Genomic DNA, 17757 nt, shown 5'->3' on the forward strand with positions numbered 1-17757 from the left:
ACAAGAAAATATGTCATGATTTCAGGAAAAAACTGTTTTTAATTTTTTAATTTCAGGACTGAACTCTGCTTCTTTTATTTTTAATTTAGTCTCTCCTATTTATAAAAATATATTTAGTTCTATAAATGTTAAATTTGAGAAATTAAAATATTTTTTAAAACTATTTTTAATGACTCAACAATATATTTAAAGAAATAAAATAATTTTCAATACTTTTTCAGTATCTAAACAACTAGTTTTAAAGCTAAAATCATGTTTTAAAATAAATAATTAAAATAAATTTTACATTTAAAATAAATAATGAAAACAAAAGACATTTTTTTAATAATGGTGTGATAGTGATGGATTTATTATTATATACAAGGAATGTGAGGGTAAAGGACCCACATAGTCTATCTTTTGTGCCTTAATTTAACATAGGTTGGACACTTGAAGTTCCAAGGCAAAATATATTTGCTCACAATGATAGTTCCCTAATACCTAAATATCAAGGTCACTAGAATTATATTATGACCCACTTCATGACATTTTCCATGACACGGGATAAACAACAAGAAATAAGAGTACCAATAAAGCAAATAAATTCTAGTTAGGGTTCTCATAGTGACCAATGAACATACACATAACACTATTCCAAATAGGGATGACAAAAATACTCGTGCCCCGCGGATATCCGCAGATAAAATCCGCGGTGGATAGTTAGTACCCGCGGGTAGCAGGTATTTTAATACCCGCTTATAAACGGGTCGGGTATAAGTATCATATTATTCGTACCCGTGGGTACCCATTACCCGCAAAAAATTAAAATTAAAATTTAATTTATATTTTATTAAGTTAAATTTAATTAAAATAAAAATTAATAGTATATTTTGTTATATCAAATTTAATTATAGTTAAAATTTAATTTAATTTACTTATTTTTTATAATTTTATATTAAAAAAATTATAAAATATATATTTTTAAATATTTGCGAATATCGGGTATCCACAGGTATTCGCGGGTTTTAAAAATATCTGCAGGTATTTTTTAAGCAGATACCCGGTGGGTAAACAGGCGGATAACGGGCAAATTTTTTTTTTTTGCGAGTCGGGTTGCGGGTAAGCACTATCCGTGCCCGACCTGACCTGTTGCCATCCCTAATTCCAAATATAAAAAAGAGATAGATACCTAAATAGAAGAAAGAGAAAAAAAAGGGAAAGAAAAAATGTGAAAAAAAACCACATCAATTTTGCACATCCAAATAAATGACCTAACTCTCTAGCATCTCTCTAACATCCCCATTAGAGTCGTCATTTGTCACAACCGAGAGCATTGGTTGAGGAAGATCTTCAGGTCTTAAGAATTGCCCAATGTAATGAAGTAGAGGAAATTAGAAGACGGTGATAGATTTAATTGGAAAATTATTTGAAAAAGAAAACAAACATAGTTGTCGCAACCAAAATTGGTCAAAAATAAAATTTGAGAAAACAGAGTTTGAAGTTGTCACACTAGTTTATCCTGAAAAACTATGAAAAAAACCAAAAAGATATGACAAGGTCTGCAACAAACCAGATTTTGGGTTTGGGGATTGGTTACGCATGGGAAAGGTATTAACACCACAACGTCTGTCTTAAGACGATACCTTTAATTAAATGTGCAAAAGTTATATGATTTTTCAAAATATTTATTTACCCAAACAATAATAATAAAAGAATGTACAAAAGAAACAAAAATATTTTTTTGGGTCGGAGAAGGATTAATCCTCGCTCCTACATATCTCTATTTATAAATTTTTTATAAATTTAGAATAGAGAATCAGTGTTACATAATTCTTTATTAAAAAAACAATTCAGAAAACTATTTAAAAAATGATTTGATTTTTTTGATCATTTTGAAAACCTTTTTATTTAAAATTTTAAAATTTTGAATTATTTTAAAATTGGTGTCATACGATGCGAGCGACAGAATATACACTAAAGAAATGGGAAAAAATTAATTTTTAATGATTTAAAAAAATAATAAAAATTGGAGGAAATAAAACAAGAGAAAGATAAATTGACGGTGACATATCTTCAAAAAATTTTAATATCTCTTCTTTTATATCAATTTCACTCTCTCATCTTGTACATTACAATTATCTTTTTTTTTTTCATGCATCCTTTTCTAGGATTTTTGTTTTCCAAGAGAGATAAAAATGAAATGTATTTGTGTAGAAAGTAACGAGAAAGAAAGAGAAAATGTAGAAAATATGTTTTTATTCGATCTCTTTTTCTTTACCTATGATAGATTATATTCACATATTGTAATATCAATACACTCCTAACCTTAATTGTAATGAATATACATTAGATCATTGGTTGTTGGGCTAATGAGAAAGAGTATAATAATTAAAAAAAATTAAACTTTTTTTTCTTCTGTTTTTACTAAAATTAAATTTGAAAAATCTTTGAAAAAAATTATTTCACCTTTTTCTATTTATCATTAACTATAAAACATTTTTTTTCTGTCAAAGATAACGTGTTTTCCATGTCAGGCTTCAAAATAATCAGGGCTTACAAAAATCAAACAAAAAGAAATAATATTCCCAAAAATTTGGATCTGCTCCCTCTCAAACTAATGCCTTTTGTTTGCTCTCCCTTTTGGCTTCAACTCAGACTTCAGATTTCTCAATTTTTTTCTGCTCTTTGATGCAAGTAATTGTTCTTCTCCTTTGTTGGGCAAGAAGATCAGAAAGGGGCATGAGGTCTTACTCTTCATTGAAGAGATCACCATAAAAACTGATTCTGGTGATCTTGGAGATTGTACTATATGGTAGGCACAATTTTTTTAATCAGCAAAACAAATATAATATAAATGAAATGGCACCAGAGGTACCCACAGAATACAAAGATCCTGTACCTTAGCAAGACAATGGAGAAAAGGACCAGACAAAACTACAAACATGTAGAGAGCACATTACGTTAATAACCACAAACCACATTAAAAGATCAGATGAAAAAGCTGTGTAATCTCATACAACACACAGAGTCATCATGCTGCATAATTGACCAATACTCTCAAAAATCAAATATGAAGCATCACCCGAAAGCACCGTAAAATTAATATCATACCTAAACTTTAGCCTTCTTTTTATCTTCTAAAGCTTGCTTCAGAGTTGCTTTGATCTTTGCGTATTTCATATCTCACCTGAGTATACTCTTCTCTTGCTAAATACTGGAGGCTTATATATGACAAGAATGAAAGTTAGAGTTTTCAACAATCCCATGAATTTCATCATAGAAGATGGAAGTTTGCTGGCCTCAATTTTATAAAATCCACAATTTTGTCCTTAATTTTTCCCCCACAATTTTAGTCTCTTAATTATCCATAATTTCATCCCTCATGGAATTTTAATTCTTTATTTTTTAATTATCGGTGATTTTATTTAATATGCAGTCAAAAAAATATGTTGAATAACTGTTAAATCTCAATTAGTAAAAAAATGTTAAAAAATTGTCCACTTCATTTATTTCATTAAGACATGTTTAAAGTAACAAAAAAATTCTAAAAATTAAACACACTTACGGATGATTGAAAAACTAAAATTTCATACGTAGAAAATTACAGAATTAAAAATTAAAGGTGGAAATTATGGATTTTGTAAATTATAAAGATTACATTACAATTAAGTAAAGGTTAAAATACTCCCTTCGTCCATGTTTTTGTTGAAAAATCTCAAATAGGTCCTGAGATTTTTTTTAGTCTCAATTAGGTCCATATTTTTGAAAATGTGTAACAATTAGGCCCATTCCGTTAGTATAGAGTTAACGGTGTTAAGGATATGCCACGTGTCAGCTTCTCATTTTTTTAAATTTTTTATTTTTTTTGAATTTTTTTTTTGAATTTTTTTTTTAAATTTTTTTAAATTATTCATGCCACGTGTCACATTAATATTGTGCCACGTGTCAAGTCAGTAAAGTAACACGTGTCAAGTCATTGTTTGAATCTCAATTTGGTCCATATATTTGTTATTTTAATTATATTTCTGTCAATTTTTTTTTTAATTTTTAATTTCATCATTTCCAAATTGAGATCAAATTTAACTTTTATATAAATTTTATAATGATATTTTTATTAAACATTTTAATAATATTAAGTTTATTTTATATTTTGTTTTAAAATTTTAAAATATTTATTTTAACTTGTTACAAAATTGTTTTAAATAATTTATATACAAATGTTAGAGTTGGTTTAAAATTAACAATTTTATAAATTTAAATATAAAATTTTAAAACAATTTTGTAAAAAGTTAAAATAAATATATTTAAAAAATTTAAAAAAAATGGACTAAAATGTAATAAAAATAACAAATATATGGACCAAATTGAGATTCAGATAATGATTTGACACATGTCACCTTACTGACTTGACACGTGATACAATACTGACGTGACACGTGACATGAATAATTTAAAAAAAAATTCAAAAAATTAAAAAAAAATTAAAAAAAAATTAAAAAATTTTAAAAAAATTCAAAAAAATGTGAAGTTGACACGTGACACATCTTTAACACCGTTAACTCTATACTAACGGAATGAGCTTAATTGTTACATATTTTCAAAAATATGAACCTAATTGAGACTAAAAAAAATCTTAAGACCTATTTGAGATTTTTCAACAAAAAACATGGACCAAATGAGTATTTTAACCTTAAGTAAAATAAAAAACGACGGCGTGTACGATGCACGGCATGGGGTCACGTGGAAGTCGAGGAATGGTCGCTAATTTCACGCGCCACTCTTCCTTACAGTATGGTACTCTCCTTTTTCTCTTCCTCTCTTCCTCTGATCTAACATAGAAGGAGTAACTAACCAGCATTGTCGAATTTGAATTGAATAATCGGTGGTGTTCCTCGGTTAGTTCGCCACTTCCATGGATTTGGATTGGTCTTCTTCTGTATCCGCGTACCGTCTCCTCTTTCGGGCGCTCTCCCTCATTCCAATCTCCCACTACCTCCTCTTCGCCTCTCTCATTCTCATCGTCCTTCTCTACCGTTTTCTCGAGTTCCATTTCCTCCAAGACCTCTTCTCTCTCTTCGCCGGTTCCCCCGTCGCCCTAACCTTTCACCCCGCTTCCGATGTCTACGACGGCGTCGTCTCCAAATGCAGGATTCTCCACGGCTCCTACCTCGCCACGCCCTGGCTCTCCAGTCCCCATCTCCAGACCGTCTTCCTCAACTTTTTCGGTCGACCTCCCTTTTTCAAATACCGAAGGTCCTCTCCACCGTTCTTTCTTCAATTCTTGTGCGTTTGATTGGGTTATTGGATTCGTTCGTTTAACCCTTCAGCTTATTATGTTCTCTCATCTTTCAGACAACTGTTTACTACTCCTGATGGTGGAACCGTTGCTTTGGACTGGCTAATGAGTTCCGACGGTACTACAGTATATCGAATCTTCATGTTTTTTAGTTCTCTTTTCATAATGCCTGCATACTTAGTAGTGACTTACACTGAGGATCAAATAAATTTTGGATTGAACATGTTTTGGAAAAAAAAAAAAGAACCACTCTCAATTCACAAGCTGTTTTTATCGGTTGGAGTTGGACCAAACACACATTCTAATATGATATCGAATTGTATCCTATATGATTCCAGATATGCTGGATACCAGTTGTGTACAATTTCCAAGGTTTGATCATTCATTCTTATGTGTCCTGTCTTGGTACAGTTTCTGCTGGCGCTACCCATGTGGAGAGTGTTGTTTGTAAAGATGAATCCACTCCCATTGTTGTAGTAATTCCTGGTCTAACAAGTGACTCTTCCTCCGCTGTAAGTCATTAATTTCAGTTTACGTGTATTCTTAATGTTGTTGTTACTTCCCTCACTATACAACTTAGTTGGAATTTGGAAACAACCACGTACCTGTCCTTCCCTGTGAGCAGCTAATTGATTGCTTGGTCAGGAATTGTAAACTTCGTAGTTTAGTGTCTTGGTAGATGGTAGTTATGACATAGGCTTTATGTAGTGTTGCATGAGTATCATTATCTGTTGGCAACATAATGAACTTTAAGCATAATTCAACCTAATAAAAGAAGCGGTTTGTTAGGTGACATTTGCATTCACTTAGATATTGTCAATACCCCATTACGACAAGCCATATATATGTCAAGATGAAACTAGATATTTATAGATAGTTTGATAGCGAATGACACGATAGGCCCAACAAACTTAAAATCTTGCTAAGATATGCATGCATTTGGGGGAAGAGTGTGGGTAGCTTCTATTGCTGAAAAGATGGTATAATGTAGCTTTAGGTGGTTTGGTCATGTGTGGTGAAAGTCATGTGGAAGCCCTGAAGAGGAGAGTGGATTAGATGAAGGACCTAGCTACTAGAGGCACAGGGATACTAATACTATTGGCAAAACAATTAAGTAATTAGTCTATTGTTATGACTTACTAAAGAATATTATTAGGGGTCTTCATGGGTAGAGTTGGGTTGATCACCAAACCTGATTAAAATAGTTCGGTTGGGTTGGATATGTGTCATTTCTCATCCAAATTCAAAATGAACCAACCCGATTTGTGGATTGGGTTAATAGGAATCCAAAAGATAAAAATGATTTTACAATATACGAAATAATAATTTTCTTTTACTAATTCATTTTGATAACTTTCCAATATTTAAATTTTAAATTATTTTTATTGAATAATGCATCTAAATAAATTAAACCAAATCTTAATTTAAAAAATTTGATGCAAAAGTGAGCAAACATTTCATAAACTAGGAATTTATTTTTCATGACGTTTGTTGTTGGAGTTTGACACTATAAAAATTGTTTGTCTCTGATAATGTATTCTTGCAAATAAACAAATATTTTCCTTTTTTTACAAAAACTAGAAATTATAGAGAATATTGAGTTTACAATTGGAGTAAAATGCTAATAGAATTCTTAAATATGACATGGAAAATCTAGGATTTACAAAAGACAGTTTAAGAACCGATGAATTAGTTATCCACTCAAGATGCTCTAACGAATGTTTGGGTAAAAAGACTAGGACAAGAAAGAAAGAAAATGATGTTTAATATATGTGATTTTCCTCGATCTTTACTTTTTTATAAAATATACAAATAATAAATAAAAATAAAAATTATATTATGTAACAGATGGATTGGGTTGGGTTCATGGGTTTCAACACCAAAAAATCCAATACCCGACTCAATGAACAACACCAAAAAATCCAATACCCGACTGAATGAACAAAACCAAAAATTCCAATACCCGACTCAATGAACAATGGGTTAGATTGAGGTTGGTTGAGTTTGACTCAAACACTCAAAATTGTCAACCTAAAAGTATTTGAGTTGGATTGGATCGGTTTGGGTTAATGAGTATCCATACCTGTGAGCAACCTTAAGACATTGTTTGATTCAAGTAGCTAACCCACCTTACGAGAAAAAACACTTAGTCGTTGTTGTCACTGTCTCCATGATTCAGTCTGCAAGTTCAATACTCATTTTTTTGTGCTATGAGATGAATGTTTTGATTTGATTTTCTGGTTGAGGTTCTTCAGTTTTCACAAATTCAGAATATATGTTTCACCTTTTTTATGCATGCCTAATACATATTGAGAACACACACAACATAATGTCACACATTAAAATCCTCAACAAAAGCCTTGGCCTGCCATTAAGTTTTTGCACGAGCAACTGGACTTCCAGGAGCAATATTAGATTGATATTTGATTGTTGCTGGGGTATTATTGCTAAAAACATTTCTTCCCTGAATAGTACTAATTTGTTAAAATGGAGAAAGCGTCCGGCACAATCATTCTAATTTGTTAATTTATTCTGTTAGACATGAAGTATGCTAGACTTTGGCTTATATATACCCTTATAAAATAGTTATTAGTTTATAAATTTCATCTTTTTGTTGATTTGAAGTTTCATTTTATATTAGATTGCCTCCTTACACTTTGTTTTTCGTTTATCCTCCCACTTTCTTGGTAGTATCTCAAACATCTTGCATACCATACAGCTAAGTGTGGATGGAAAGTTGTTATCAGTAACCACCGAGGACTTGGAGGCGTTTCGATCACGGTTAGTGTTCTGCAGTTTGCAGGTTTTTAATTCAATTTCAAGACATAACTTGAATATTGTCGATATACTTGAAGACTATTTGCATCTATATATCGTACTTAGTACTTAAGCATCTAAATCAATATAAAATTGTTTATAGTTATTTGCGAAGACTTGGACTGGTCATATATCTCTAAACTAAGCTTGCTTCCTACTACCATTATTAAAATTTAAGGTTAATGAGTTGGCTAATTAAGCTCAGTAGGTAGGGAAAATCGGCCAATCTATTTGCATGTCCAGAAAAATAGCTCTTAAATAGCCGTAAGTCAGTAACCACAAAGAGTTTAAAGTATCTGTTTAGTCCAAGGAAATGGTTTTATTAATAATTACGATATTACCAAATTGGTGAAGGCACCAACTTCATTTTACACAGGAAATAAGATGACATTTTGTAATTGTTAGGGAGAAGTGGAAATGAAAATTTGAAAATAATTCAAACAAAACTGTAAACTGTTCTTACTTTTATTTCATTACTTTTTGTCAGAATATTAGGATTATTTTTGCATTTCAGTACTGTGATCACTGTGGCGTATTAGTTTTCTTGTTTAATTGTTTCCCCCAGTAATGCAATTTTTCATTAAAATCGTTTCAGTCTGATTGTTTCTACAATGCTGGATGGACTGAGGATGTACGCACAGTGGTTAGTTATCTACACAGAGAAAACCCCAGGGCACCTTTGTTTATTGTGGGGACTAGCATTGGAGCTAATGTTCTGGTATTTCTTTTCTTTAGATTGTTTAAAGTTGAAACAATGCGTTTGTCATATATATAACTTTTTCTATAAGCTATTTTAACTTTTTGTGAAAAAAGACACTTTTCTTTCTGAGGTTTTTCTTTTCTTCCCAAAGAATTTAAAATAATAGGAGGTCTAGTTCACGAGACTCCCATCCCATCAAATAAGGTCTAGAGAGGATAGTTGTGTGTAGTCTTACCCCTGCAAGTGGAGAGAACTTTCTTAGGATTTAAACCTTTGAACTGAGGTCACAAGGCAACGACCTAACTGTTGGCCCTAGTCTTGCGCGTTACTTACATCATCATTATAAATTAAATAGTTTGTGTTCTTTAGAAAAGGCATAAACAAATGAACCTTAATTGTTTAATTTAGTTAATCACATCATATAATGTAAACCTATAAATTTCCGTATCACATACGTCTTGAAGTGCCATTTGTGACAAGTACAAAGGAGCAACTGATCCCTTCTAGTTTCACACTTCGTCGTACTGGTTAGGATCATATTTGATAAAAATTGTTCAGTCATTGGTATAATTTTCCACCCTATTGACCTCTATGCTTCCTCCTCGTCGGAGATGATGAATTTTTCTTAATTTCTTGAATTGGTTTAGCATAATCTATGATAAAAAAACTGTTCTCAGGGGTAAATATTATCATATTAATCTCTCCTTGTTCATTATGTGTAATCTTAGTGAGACTTAATGTTCAAACTTAATGTGGTTCATTATATTCTGTTGAGTTAAACCATGTCCAATGGTAGTGCGTGCTTAAGGGGGTTGGTTTGTGCTAAACACCTTTGTTTAAATTTTTTTTAGTGATGAACGTATGAGCTATCGTTGCTTGCACAAGCACTAGTGTTGCTATAAGCAGCATAGCTTAAAAACTTTCTGAAGAAAAGCTGTAAAAGAGAGATATTGTCACAAACAAAACAGAAAGTACAACGAAAACTAAAAAGATCAAAACTCATCATCGAATTCAAACAATACAACTCAGATTTAAAAAAAAAAAATCACGACAAAAAATAATCATTTGTAGGATCTACAAAATTAGATTAAACAACTTTAGCAACATTACCATTGGAATGAATTTCAATGGCTAGTGTTTAAATCTATCTGGCATTTAAGACTAACAAAATTAAGCGAAACAAATCCATTTAAGCAACCATGTACTGTGGATTCTCTTATTGCTATAGAATGTAACTTTAGGGAACCCAAAAATGTACCAGTTTCTAAGACGTGAGAAATAAACATCTAGAGAACCACTGTAAAAAACTATTTGGGAACGGATTAAGAAAAAAGAAATAAGGAAAACATCACGCTGGTTCCGTAACTTTATGAATTGCAACTCCTGTGTTAATGCTTAAAATTTTTGTAATACTTATATTGTAACCATTGGCACACGGTCTGCCTGCTTTTCAAACTACAGCAAAACTAGGGACCGTACAGTTTTTAACTTATTCTTACAAATGTAATGAACTTAGTTTCGTCACTGCACTGTTTGATTTGGAAAGATTGTTTGCAGATAAAATATCTTGGTGAGGAAGGTGAGAATACTCCTGTAGCTGGAGCTGTAGCTGTTTGCTCTCCTTGGGACCTTTTGGTTAGTATTTTGATTTGAAAAATTAAGTTGGGTCTACTTTTAGCTTGTGTTTTAACAGCGACATTAGTACTTGAACCAATAAAAGCATACCTTGGTTATCGTTGGTTCATCCATTGTTAAACCAATGACAACTAAATATAATTTGGATGTAATCTTACATAGTACATAATAAACTATCTTAGACTTTTAAATTTACATAATTATATTACGTATCCTACAAGATAAACTCAATAATAAAAGGCTAATTATTGTGCATCATTCGTGGACCTTTTACATGTTAATTTATTTCCTCTGTAAAGTATTTTGATTGAAAATCAAAAGGATGGTTGACTCAAACTAGTTTTCATTGATTTTGAACTGGTTCTTCAGCTGATTCTTTTTATATTGTTGTTTAGACCTTTTTGTATATAATATTGTTGTGCTTTTTATATCCATGGCGACTTCAGCGTACAAGACGTGTATGCTTTTTGTTAAAAATTGTTTTTATTTTATATAATTTATGACATGATCAACGGAGTTTTATTGAATTTGCACCAATTCCACATTACTGTAAGTTTGAATTATTCTTCATTTTGTTTTGATCACCTTTTTATTATTTGCAGATTGGAGATAGATTTATAACCCGTAGGCGTGTGCAGAAGTTTTATGATAAAGCACTTGCAGTTGGACTTCAAGGTTATGCAAAATTGTATGTCTTTGTCTTTCATGTAGAATTCAAATATATTGACTTTTTTCTATAGAGCTCTTCATATGCGAAGAGTTGTTGCAAAACTACGAAGTTCCTCTAGTTCACAATGTAACTTAATCTATATTTATATCATTACAAATATTCATTGCAGACACCAGCCTCATTTTTCTCGCCTTGCTAATTGGGAAGGGATAGAAAAGGTGCCCTTTACTCTCTATAATACGTATTTACTACTACTAATCATAAAACTAAGGCATGCAGTTATTCAAAACAGAAAAAAGACTGCAGTTATTGAAATTTTTTATGATGCAGGCGTGTTTAATCCAATTACTCAACTTTAATGATTTATTAGCCATTTATTGTGGTATCGAGACAATTTACTAGTCTGTACTTTGTAGTAGTAGTAAACAAGGGAGATACATGGAAGGGATTTATTCAAGCGATTGAATGATAGAAGTTAATGTTAGACTAGTTTATTCACGTAAACATTCTTAAGTGTTATGTGCCGCATTTTATTGTTTTTTGTGAGTTTTAAATTTTATCCAATCATGTGTGCATACACAATCTTGTGCTTCGCAGTCTATTTCCATTCGAGATTTTGATAATCATGCCACCCGCATTGTTGGGAAGTATGAGGTATGTAGTACTCTATTATTTTGCCTTATCTTTCGTTTTTATTCACATCGGTTAACTAAACTCATTTTGTTTCCTTAGACTGTGGATACGTACTACAGACGCTGCAGCAGTTCTAATTATGTCCAATTTGTTTCGATTCCGCTTCTCTGTATTAGTGCTCTGGATGATCCAGTCTGTACCAGAGAAGCCATTCCCTGGGATGAATGCAGGTACACTGCTTTAATGTTTTCCTAGGTTCTGATTAATGTGATTTTTCTTGCATTACCTCAATATCAATTTAATGTTTCTACTATTTTGATAGGGCAAATAAAAATGTTGTCTTGGCTACTGTGAAGCACGGAGGACATCTGGCATTCTTCGAAGGGATAACTGCATCTGGCCTGTGGTACTTGATAATTTTATTCATCTGATTCTTCAGCATTCTCTTACATGATCTTGCCAACTTTTGCTGTTTTCTGTCGCTCAATTATTGCAACACTTTTTTTGTCTGCAACATTCTAATATGATCTATATCATTCCTTGATTCAAGTTGCACTAGAATATTCACGACATCGATTGAATTCTTGTTATAAAGAAAATGAAGAGCAATTTGCTTCCCTCTCGCAGGTGGGTAAGAGCCGTTAATGAATTCCTTGGTGAACTACACGCCAGCGATTTTATGCATGTACAGAAGAAGGTAAAGATGTGCTTACGGCAGACTTTAGTCACTTGTTTTTCCCATTGAATGTATATTCATCCTCTGGTTGGGTAATAGTTTTAAACGTTTTGGTATCTCATTAGAAAATGTAAGACCAAGTAATTTATACTTGGAGTGGTAAGCAGAGCAATTCTAGTGGCTGAAACTGCTATTTTTGTATTTGTGTTGCAGATCCCTAAACCAAACACACCATTGGGCACATCAATTGATCGGGGCCCTTATGTTAATGTTACCGAAGATGGAATGGTGGCTGCATTGAACAACGAGCTAAAAAATGACAATACAGAAGAAATACAGGTAATGCAGGATACACATAATGAGGGTCTAAAGATGATTCCAGAAGAAGTTAAACGAGATGAGCTTGAGACTAATGCAAAGACTGTAGGTTCGCCAGCCATTGCTCAAATAGGTAGTGCTCAGGATGCAACAGCGAATGTAATGAGACCGTTCAAAATATACCTAGGCCAGTTATCTCGACAAAATCAATGGTCCATCTGGTTGCTAGTTTATATTGCTATTACCACTAGTTGGCCACTGGTTGGTTCGGCTCTATATATTGTGTTTGGGAAAAAGATAAGGAATATCTTACCAAATGGATTGCTCAGAAGATAATTGCTTACTTGCTATTACCATTGTTGTATTTATCTATGTAGATGTATAATAAATAATGTACTCCTATTTCATTCCCCTGCAATTGGGGTTAATCTGCATTTCTAGGCCTGTGGAGAAGTTAATACGGACTTTCAGTGATTTCTTATTTTTCATGTCATTCGCATCCGACCCTGCAACAAACATAGATATAATTGTTATCTCCCATATTCAGGGTTCAAATACAGAATCTTAGATTTGAAGAATTAAAAATAAGAATATCATCATAGTTGATGATTAAAGATTAAAACTATCCCAGGTGAAGGTTACTAAAAGTTATTATGAATAGTTCAGGTTTTTTTCTTTTCTATAAATATCGTATTTGTATATTAGTATATCATATATTTCTTAATTCTTTCGTTTAACTGCATGCATTTTATTTCTTTTTTTTCATGCACTTTTAACTTTAATTGTTCCCTTTATGGATACTTATTTCGTAGTGTTTCTGTGAGAATTGAGTAGATTTTGTTAATTTTTTTGTTTTTGAAGATATGTCGCTTTGAAACTGTTATTTGTTTGCCTAATTTCTATCTCCCATAAACATATAATAGAAGTTAAAAAGACTTCTTAAGAAGGGAATCGTTCCTTCCTCAAATATTTATTATAGAATTACTTTTGTTGACAAAATCAAACACAATTTGTCTGTCTGTAATAATTTTACAAGTTTACTATTTAAGCTTTCTTGAATATAATATGGTGCATGGGATTTACACTGTATGAATTGAAGAGTACACAGGGTTTCTTGGAACTTCTATTTTAGATAAAAGATAGTAAAAATCTAATGCATCAAATTGGCATTTTGATTTTACAATTAGAGCAACATGACAGAAGTATATCTAACATAATTTGTACAGAAGTATTTTAGTAGAAGAAATGACGTATTTGTTGCATGGAATACATCAAACCAGAGAAGACAAATATAACATCCAAGTAATAATGAACTATTATCAAGGAATATAATCTTAAATCAGAAGAGCACCAAAAATATTCACCAAACTAAATAAGAATTTAGACATACAGTGTTTTAATATATAATTGCATTTAACTTTGCTATAAATGGAACTTATACTTGATTATTTACTCACCAATGCATATATTTTATTTATATATTTATAAACTTGTGAGAAATTTATGTCTACAAAATAAAAAATAAATTACAATGAATAAAATATATAATATTGAAATGTGAAATGATGAACTGGTTCAATTAATTTCAATATATATATATATATATATAAAGTAATTAAATTACATGCAAGCAATTTAAATTAAAATTACTTAAAATAACGACGAATATAAAATAGGTTTCATACCATTTAAATATCGAGTATAAAAATTACTGTTGGTTGTTATAACGATTAAATGAGTACACTACATTTTAAACATTACACTTAAACTTAAATGTTATAATAAATTTAAAATGATATATTCAATTACTTTATATTGATATTCCAAAATATTTGTTATTGCCATGATATTTTCAAGATATAAATAATACTTTAAATAATTTAAAATTAAGTTCAAAATTATCACAATACTATTTTAATCTACAGTATAAATTTGGATACTTTAAAGAAATCAATAAATAATATAATATATGTGCTTAACTTTAGTAGTGTAGTAAATATTTGCTTAAGTCCGCATTTTAATCTTAGAGATTTGATACAGACTTAATTAGGATACAAACTTACGAAATTACAAGAGTCAAATTACACTACAAAATATTAGGGATCATATAATTACAAAATAAAATATCATGGATGTTGAGAACACCGAGAGACCTTCATGGTGACTAATGGAGACATGGACCCACTAATTTTCTTTTTTATATTTATATACTTTTTAATATTTAATTTTAAGGATTAAATATGTTTTTGGTCCTTTAATTTTCAGTGAAAATTGAAATTAGTTCCTCTTAGAAACCTTGACCCAATTTAGTCTTCCAACTCTACAAAATTGTCTTAAGTTTATTTGACGTTTCAAATGTATACTAAGACAGTTTCTTAGCTAACATTGAAGCAAAAATGTGTCAAGTGGGGGTAAATAACTCAAATGTTCTCATGAAACACACTGAAAACGCTAAATAAACTTAAAAAAATTGGTTAAAAGGAATCCAAACATTTCTAAAGTTGAAAAACTAAACTAGGCCAAAATTTGGAAAAGGGACTAAATCCAATTTTCACTGAAACTTAAGGGGGCAAAACATATTTAACCTTAATTTTAAATACATTTTCTTAAGAAATTAATATTTGTAATATATATTTGATATATTTGATATTCTAATAAATTTGTATATATCTATATTTATATATAAAAAAATGTTTAAGGGTTACACATTTATTTTTCAATTTTATATTTTAAATATTTTTTAAATAAAAATAATTATTTCATTAATATTATCTTTTAAATAATTATTTGTGTAATGTAACTATTTTTTATTTGATTAATTTTTAAACTTCATCGTTATAAATGAAAATTAATTATAGTAGAATTATAAAAAAATATTTATATTTAATTTTATAATTATAATAATAACAATAATTATAATTTTATTATTTTTTATTATCATGAAAAAAGTAAATACAATGTTTTTACTAGTTTATATAAAAACTTTGAGATTATTCTTTTGATTCCTATTTTTTTCAAAAATATAAGTTGGCCTTCCAATTTTTTATTGTTTCAATTTGGTTCCGATTTTGTAAAAAATAATACAATTTTATCATTTTCGTTAAATTTTTTGAATCAGATTTTTCATCAAAATTAAAGGATGATTGTTTCATTTGTTGGTGTAATTGACATAATTCAATTTTTGATGAGAAGTCTTTCTTTCACTTCAAAAGATTTAATGAAGAAAACAAAAGTACACCAATTTTTTAAAAATCAGAACCAAATTGTAACTTAAAAATATTAGAGGAACAACTTGATATTTTTAGACGAAAAAATTGACCAAAAGAATAATTCAATTAAAATTTTAGCACCCCCAAATATTTGATTGAAGATCCACCGGTTGAGAACCTGTAGAAATCCAACAGATATAAGACATATGATAAATATAAAAAATATATTACAAAAAAAATATATTTTATTTTATTTATATATTTTCTATTTATATAACAAAATGTAACTAAATATAAAATATTTATACTATCTATATCTTGATTTTTTTAATTTAAAATAATAACTAATTTTTAAAATTGAAAAATATTTATAAAAATAAAAAATGTTTTTAAAAACTAATTTAAATAAAAAATATAAAGTCACGTAATTGTTGATTTGAAATTTTCTTTTCCAAATACAATTTTAAACAAAAAATACAAAGAGGACGTACTTAAAGGAATATTTACTCTGCGTCCGTCTATTATCAACGGAAATTCAAATTACAAATGGTAATTTACTTCGATTTAACATCATCTTAAAAATCACACCAAACCTAATTTGTAATTGGTTAGCCACGTAAAACGTCCTCTTTTCATGTGTTTTATGAAGTGAGCACTTTTCAAGGATGTACGGTGCAAACCCTATTTTATATTTTTGGTTCATTAGCAAATCGTAGATAAAGTCAAAAGTGTTTTGACACCTTCCCATTGGAGACAAAATTCTCACACTTGTTTTCTTCTTGCGATGTCGTCTCGTCATAAAAATATACTTTTGTTTTCTTAATCGTTACATTACAGTTACTCCTTCATTTTTTGAAAACTTGATTTCTTCTGTGATCACCTCCTATGCATTTGATGTAGAAGTTTGAGAAGTAGAAATTTTCTTAGAAGCTTTCAATCATGAAAGGAAAAGGGATTGAGAAAACGTGAATGCGTTTTGATTTGGCAGTGTTGAAAGTGGAAGAGGGAGAATGATACAAGAAAAAGTACATGTTGTTTAGAAAGAAAGTGTTATAAAATAATGTTTGGTAATGGTAGTAACACTCCCTCTTTCTCCTGCACCAATAGATAGCATCTTGGTTGCTAATGATAATGCATACATACAATACAAAGTCATGATTGCTACTTAGAGAGAGTGTCAAAGATGCCAAGAGATGGAGTGCAAGAATCGTAATACCTGGAAGATCCCCAAATGTATTACAGTACTGTTCATAATTACACCCACACCATCCTCAATCAAAGTACCTATTACTATATGCAAATTACTATAATATTTTTGAGAGAAGACAACAGCTGTAGAACCCAAACGTTTGCATCTTAGGATGCAGACAACAAACATCTGGATGCTGGTGTCTCAAATTAAATAAAGTTATTCCCATTACTCAAAAAACTACATAGCCATGATTTCACGGATCATGTCAATTTGAATGTGGCCTCACAAGATTACATTTCTTATTTTTTTCTGTGCTTCATCTCATTGTTTTTCATTTCAATACTATATAATAAATACCACTTTTATCAGAACTGTGTCTCATTAGTTTATGTTCTTTTACTTTCAACTGCTATATATCTATCAGACTAAACTGGTGTTTAGATTGTTTATTTTATACGTTGACATTGTTATGAGACTAATTAAACTGGTGTTTAGATATAGAAGGAAGAATCTTTTTGAGAGATTAATAATTTGTGATATGCCAAGTGAGAAAGATAAATTTTGTATGATGAAGACAGCACGTGGTGCGAATCCATGGATGCACACGTATATTTGTACATATCTACAAAGTA

General features: G+C 30.3%; 1 protein-coding gene across 1 annotated transcript; it reads left to right on the forward strand.

Annotated features, from left to right (window-relative positions):
- Positions 1-4783: 4783 nt before the first annotated feature.
- LOC114192614 (embryogenesis-associated protein EMB8-like) lies at positions 4784-13205 on the forward strand. The gene is made up of 13 exons (XM_028082394.1): positions 4784-5232; positions 5332-5393; positions 5687-5787; positions 7967-8056; positions 8688-8810; positions 10350-10427; positions 11030-11115; positions 11267-11315; positions 11695-11751; positions 11830-11960; positions 12053-12136; positions 12358-12427; positions 12620-13205. The coding sequence occupies exons 1-13, from the start codon at positions 4892-4894 to the stop codon at positions 13058-13060; spliced, it is 1713 nt and encodes a 570-aa protein (XP_027938195.1). The 5' UTR covers positions 4784-4891; the 3' UTR covers positions 13061-13205.
- The last annotated feature ends 4552 nt before the right edge of the window (positions 13206-17757 follow it).

Source organism: Vigna unguiculata, chromosome 7, assembly GCF_004118075.2.
Source record: "Vigna unguiculata cultivar IT97K-499-35 chromosome 7, ASM411807v1, whole genome shotgun sequence".
In the NCBI taxonomy this organism is placed as follows: domain Eukaryota; kingdom Viridiplantae; phylum Streptophyta; class Magnoliopsida; order Fabales; family Fabaceae; genus Vigna; species Vigna unguiculata.

Bases quoted from the DNA above. Each gene is read 5' to 3' on its own strand.
- LOC114192614 (XM_028082394.1), top strand. From the start codon at position 4,892: ATGGATTTGGATTGGTCTTCTTCTGTATCCGCGTACCGTCTCCTCTTT. The intron at 5,233-5,331 runs GTCCTCTCCACC...CTCATCTTTCAG, and splicing joins CCCTTTTTCAAATACCGAAG to ACAACTGTTTACTACTCCTG. The intron at 12,428-12,619 runs GTAAAGATGTGC...TTTGTGTTGCAG, and splicing joins TTATGCATGTACAGAAGAAG to ATCCCTAAACCAAACACACC.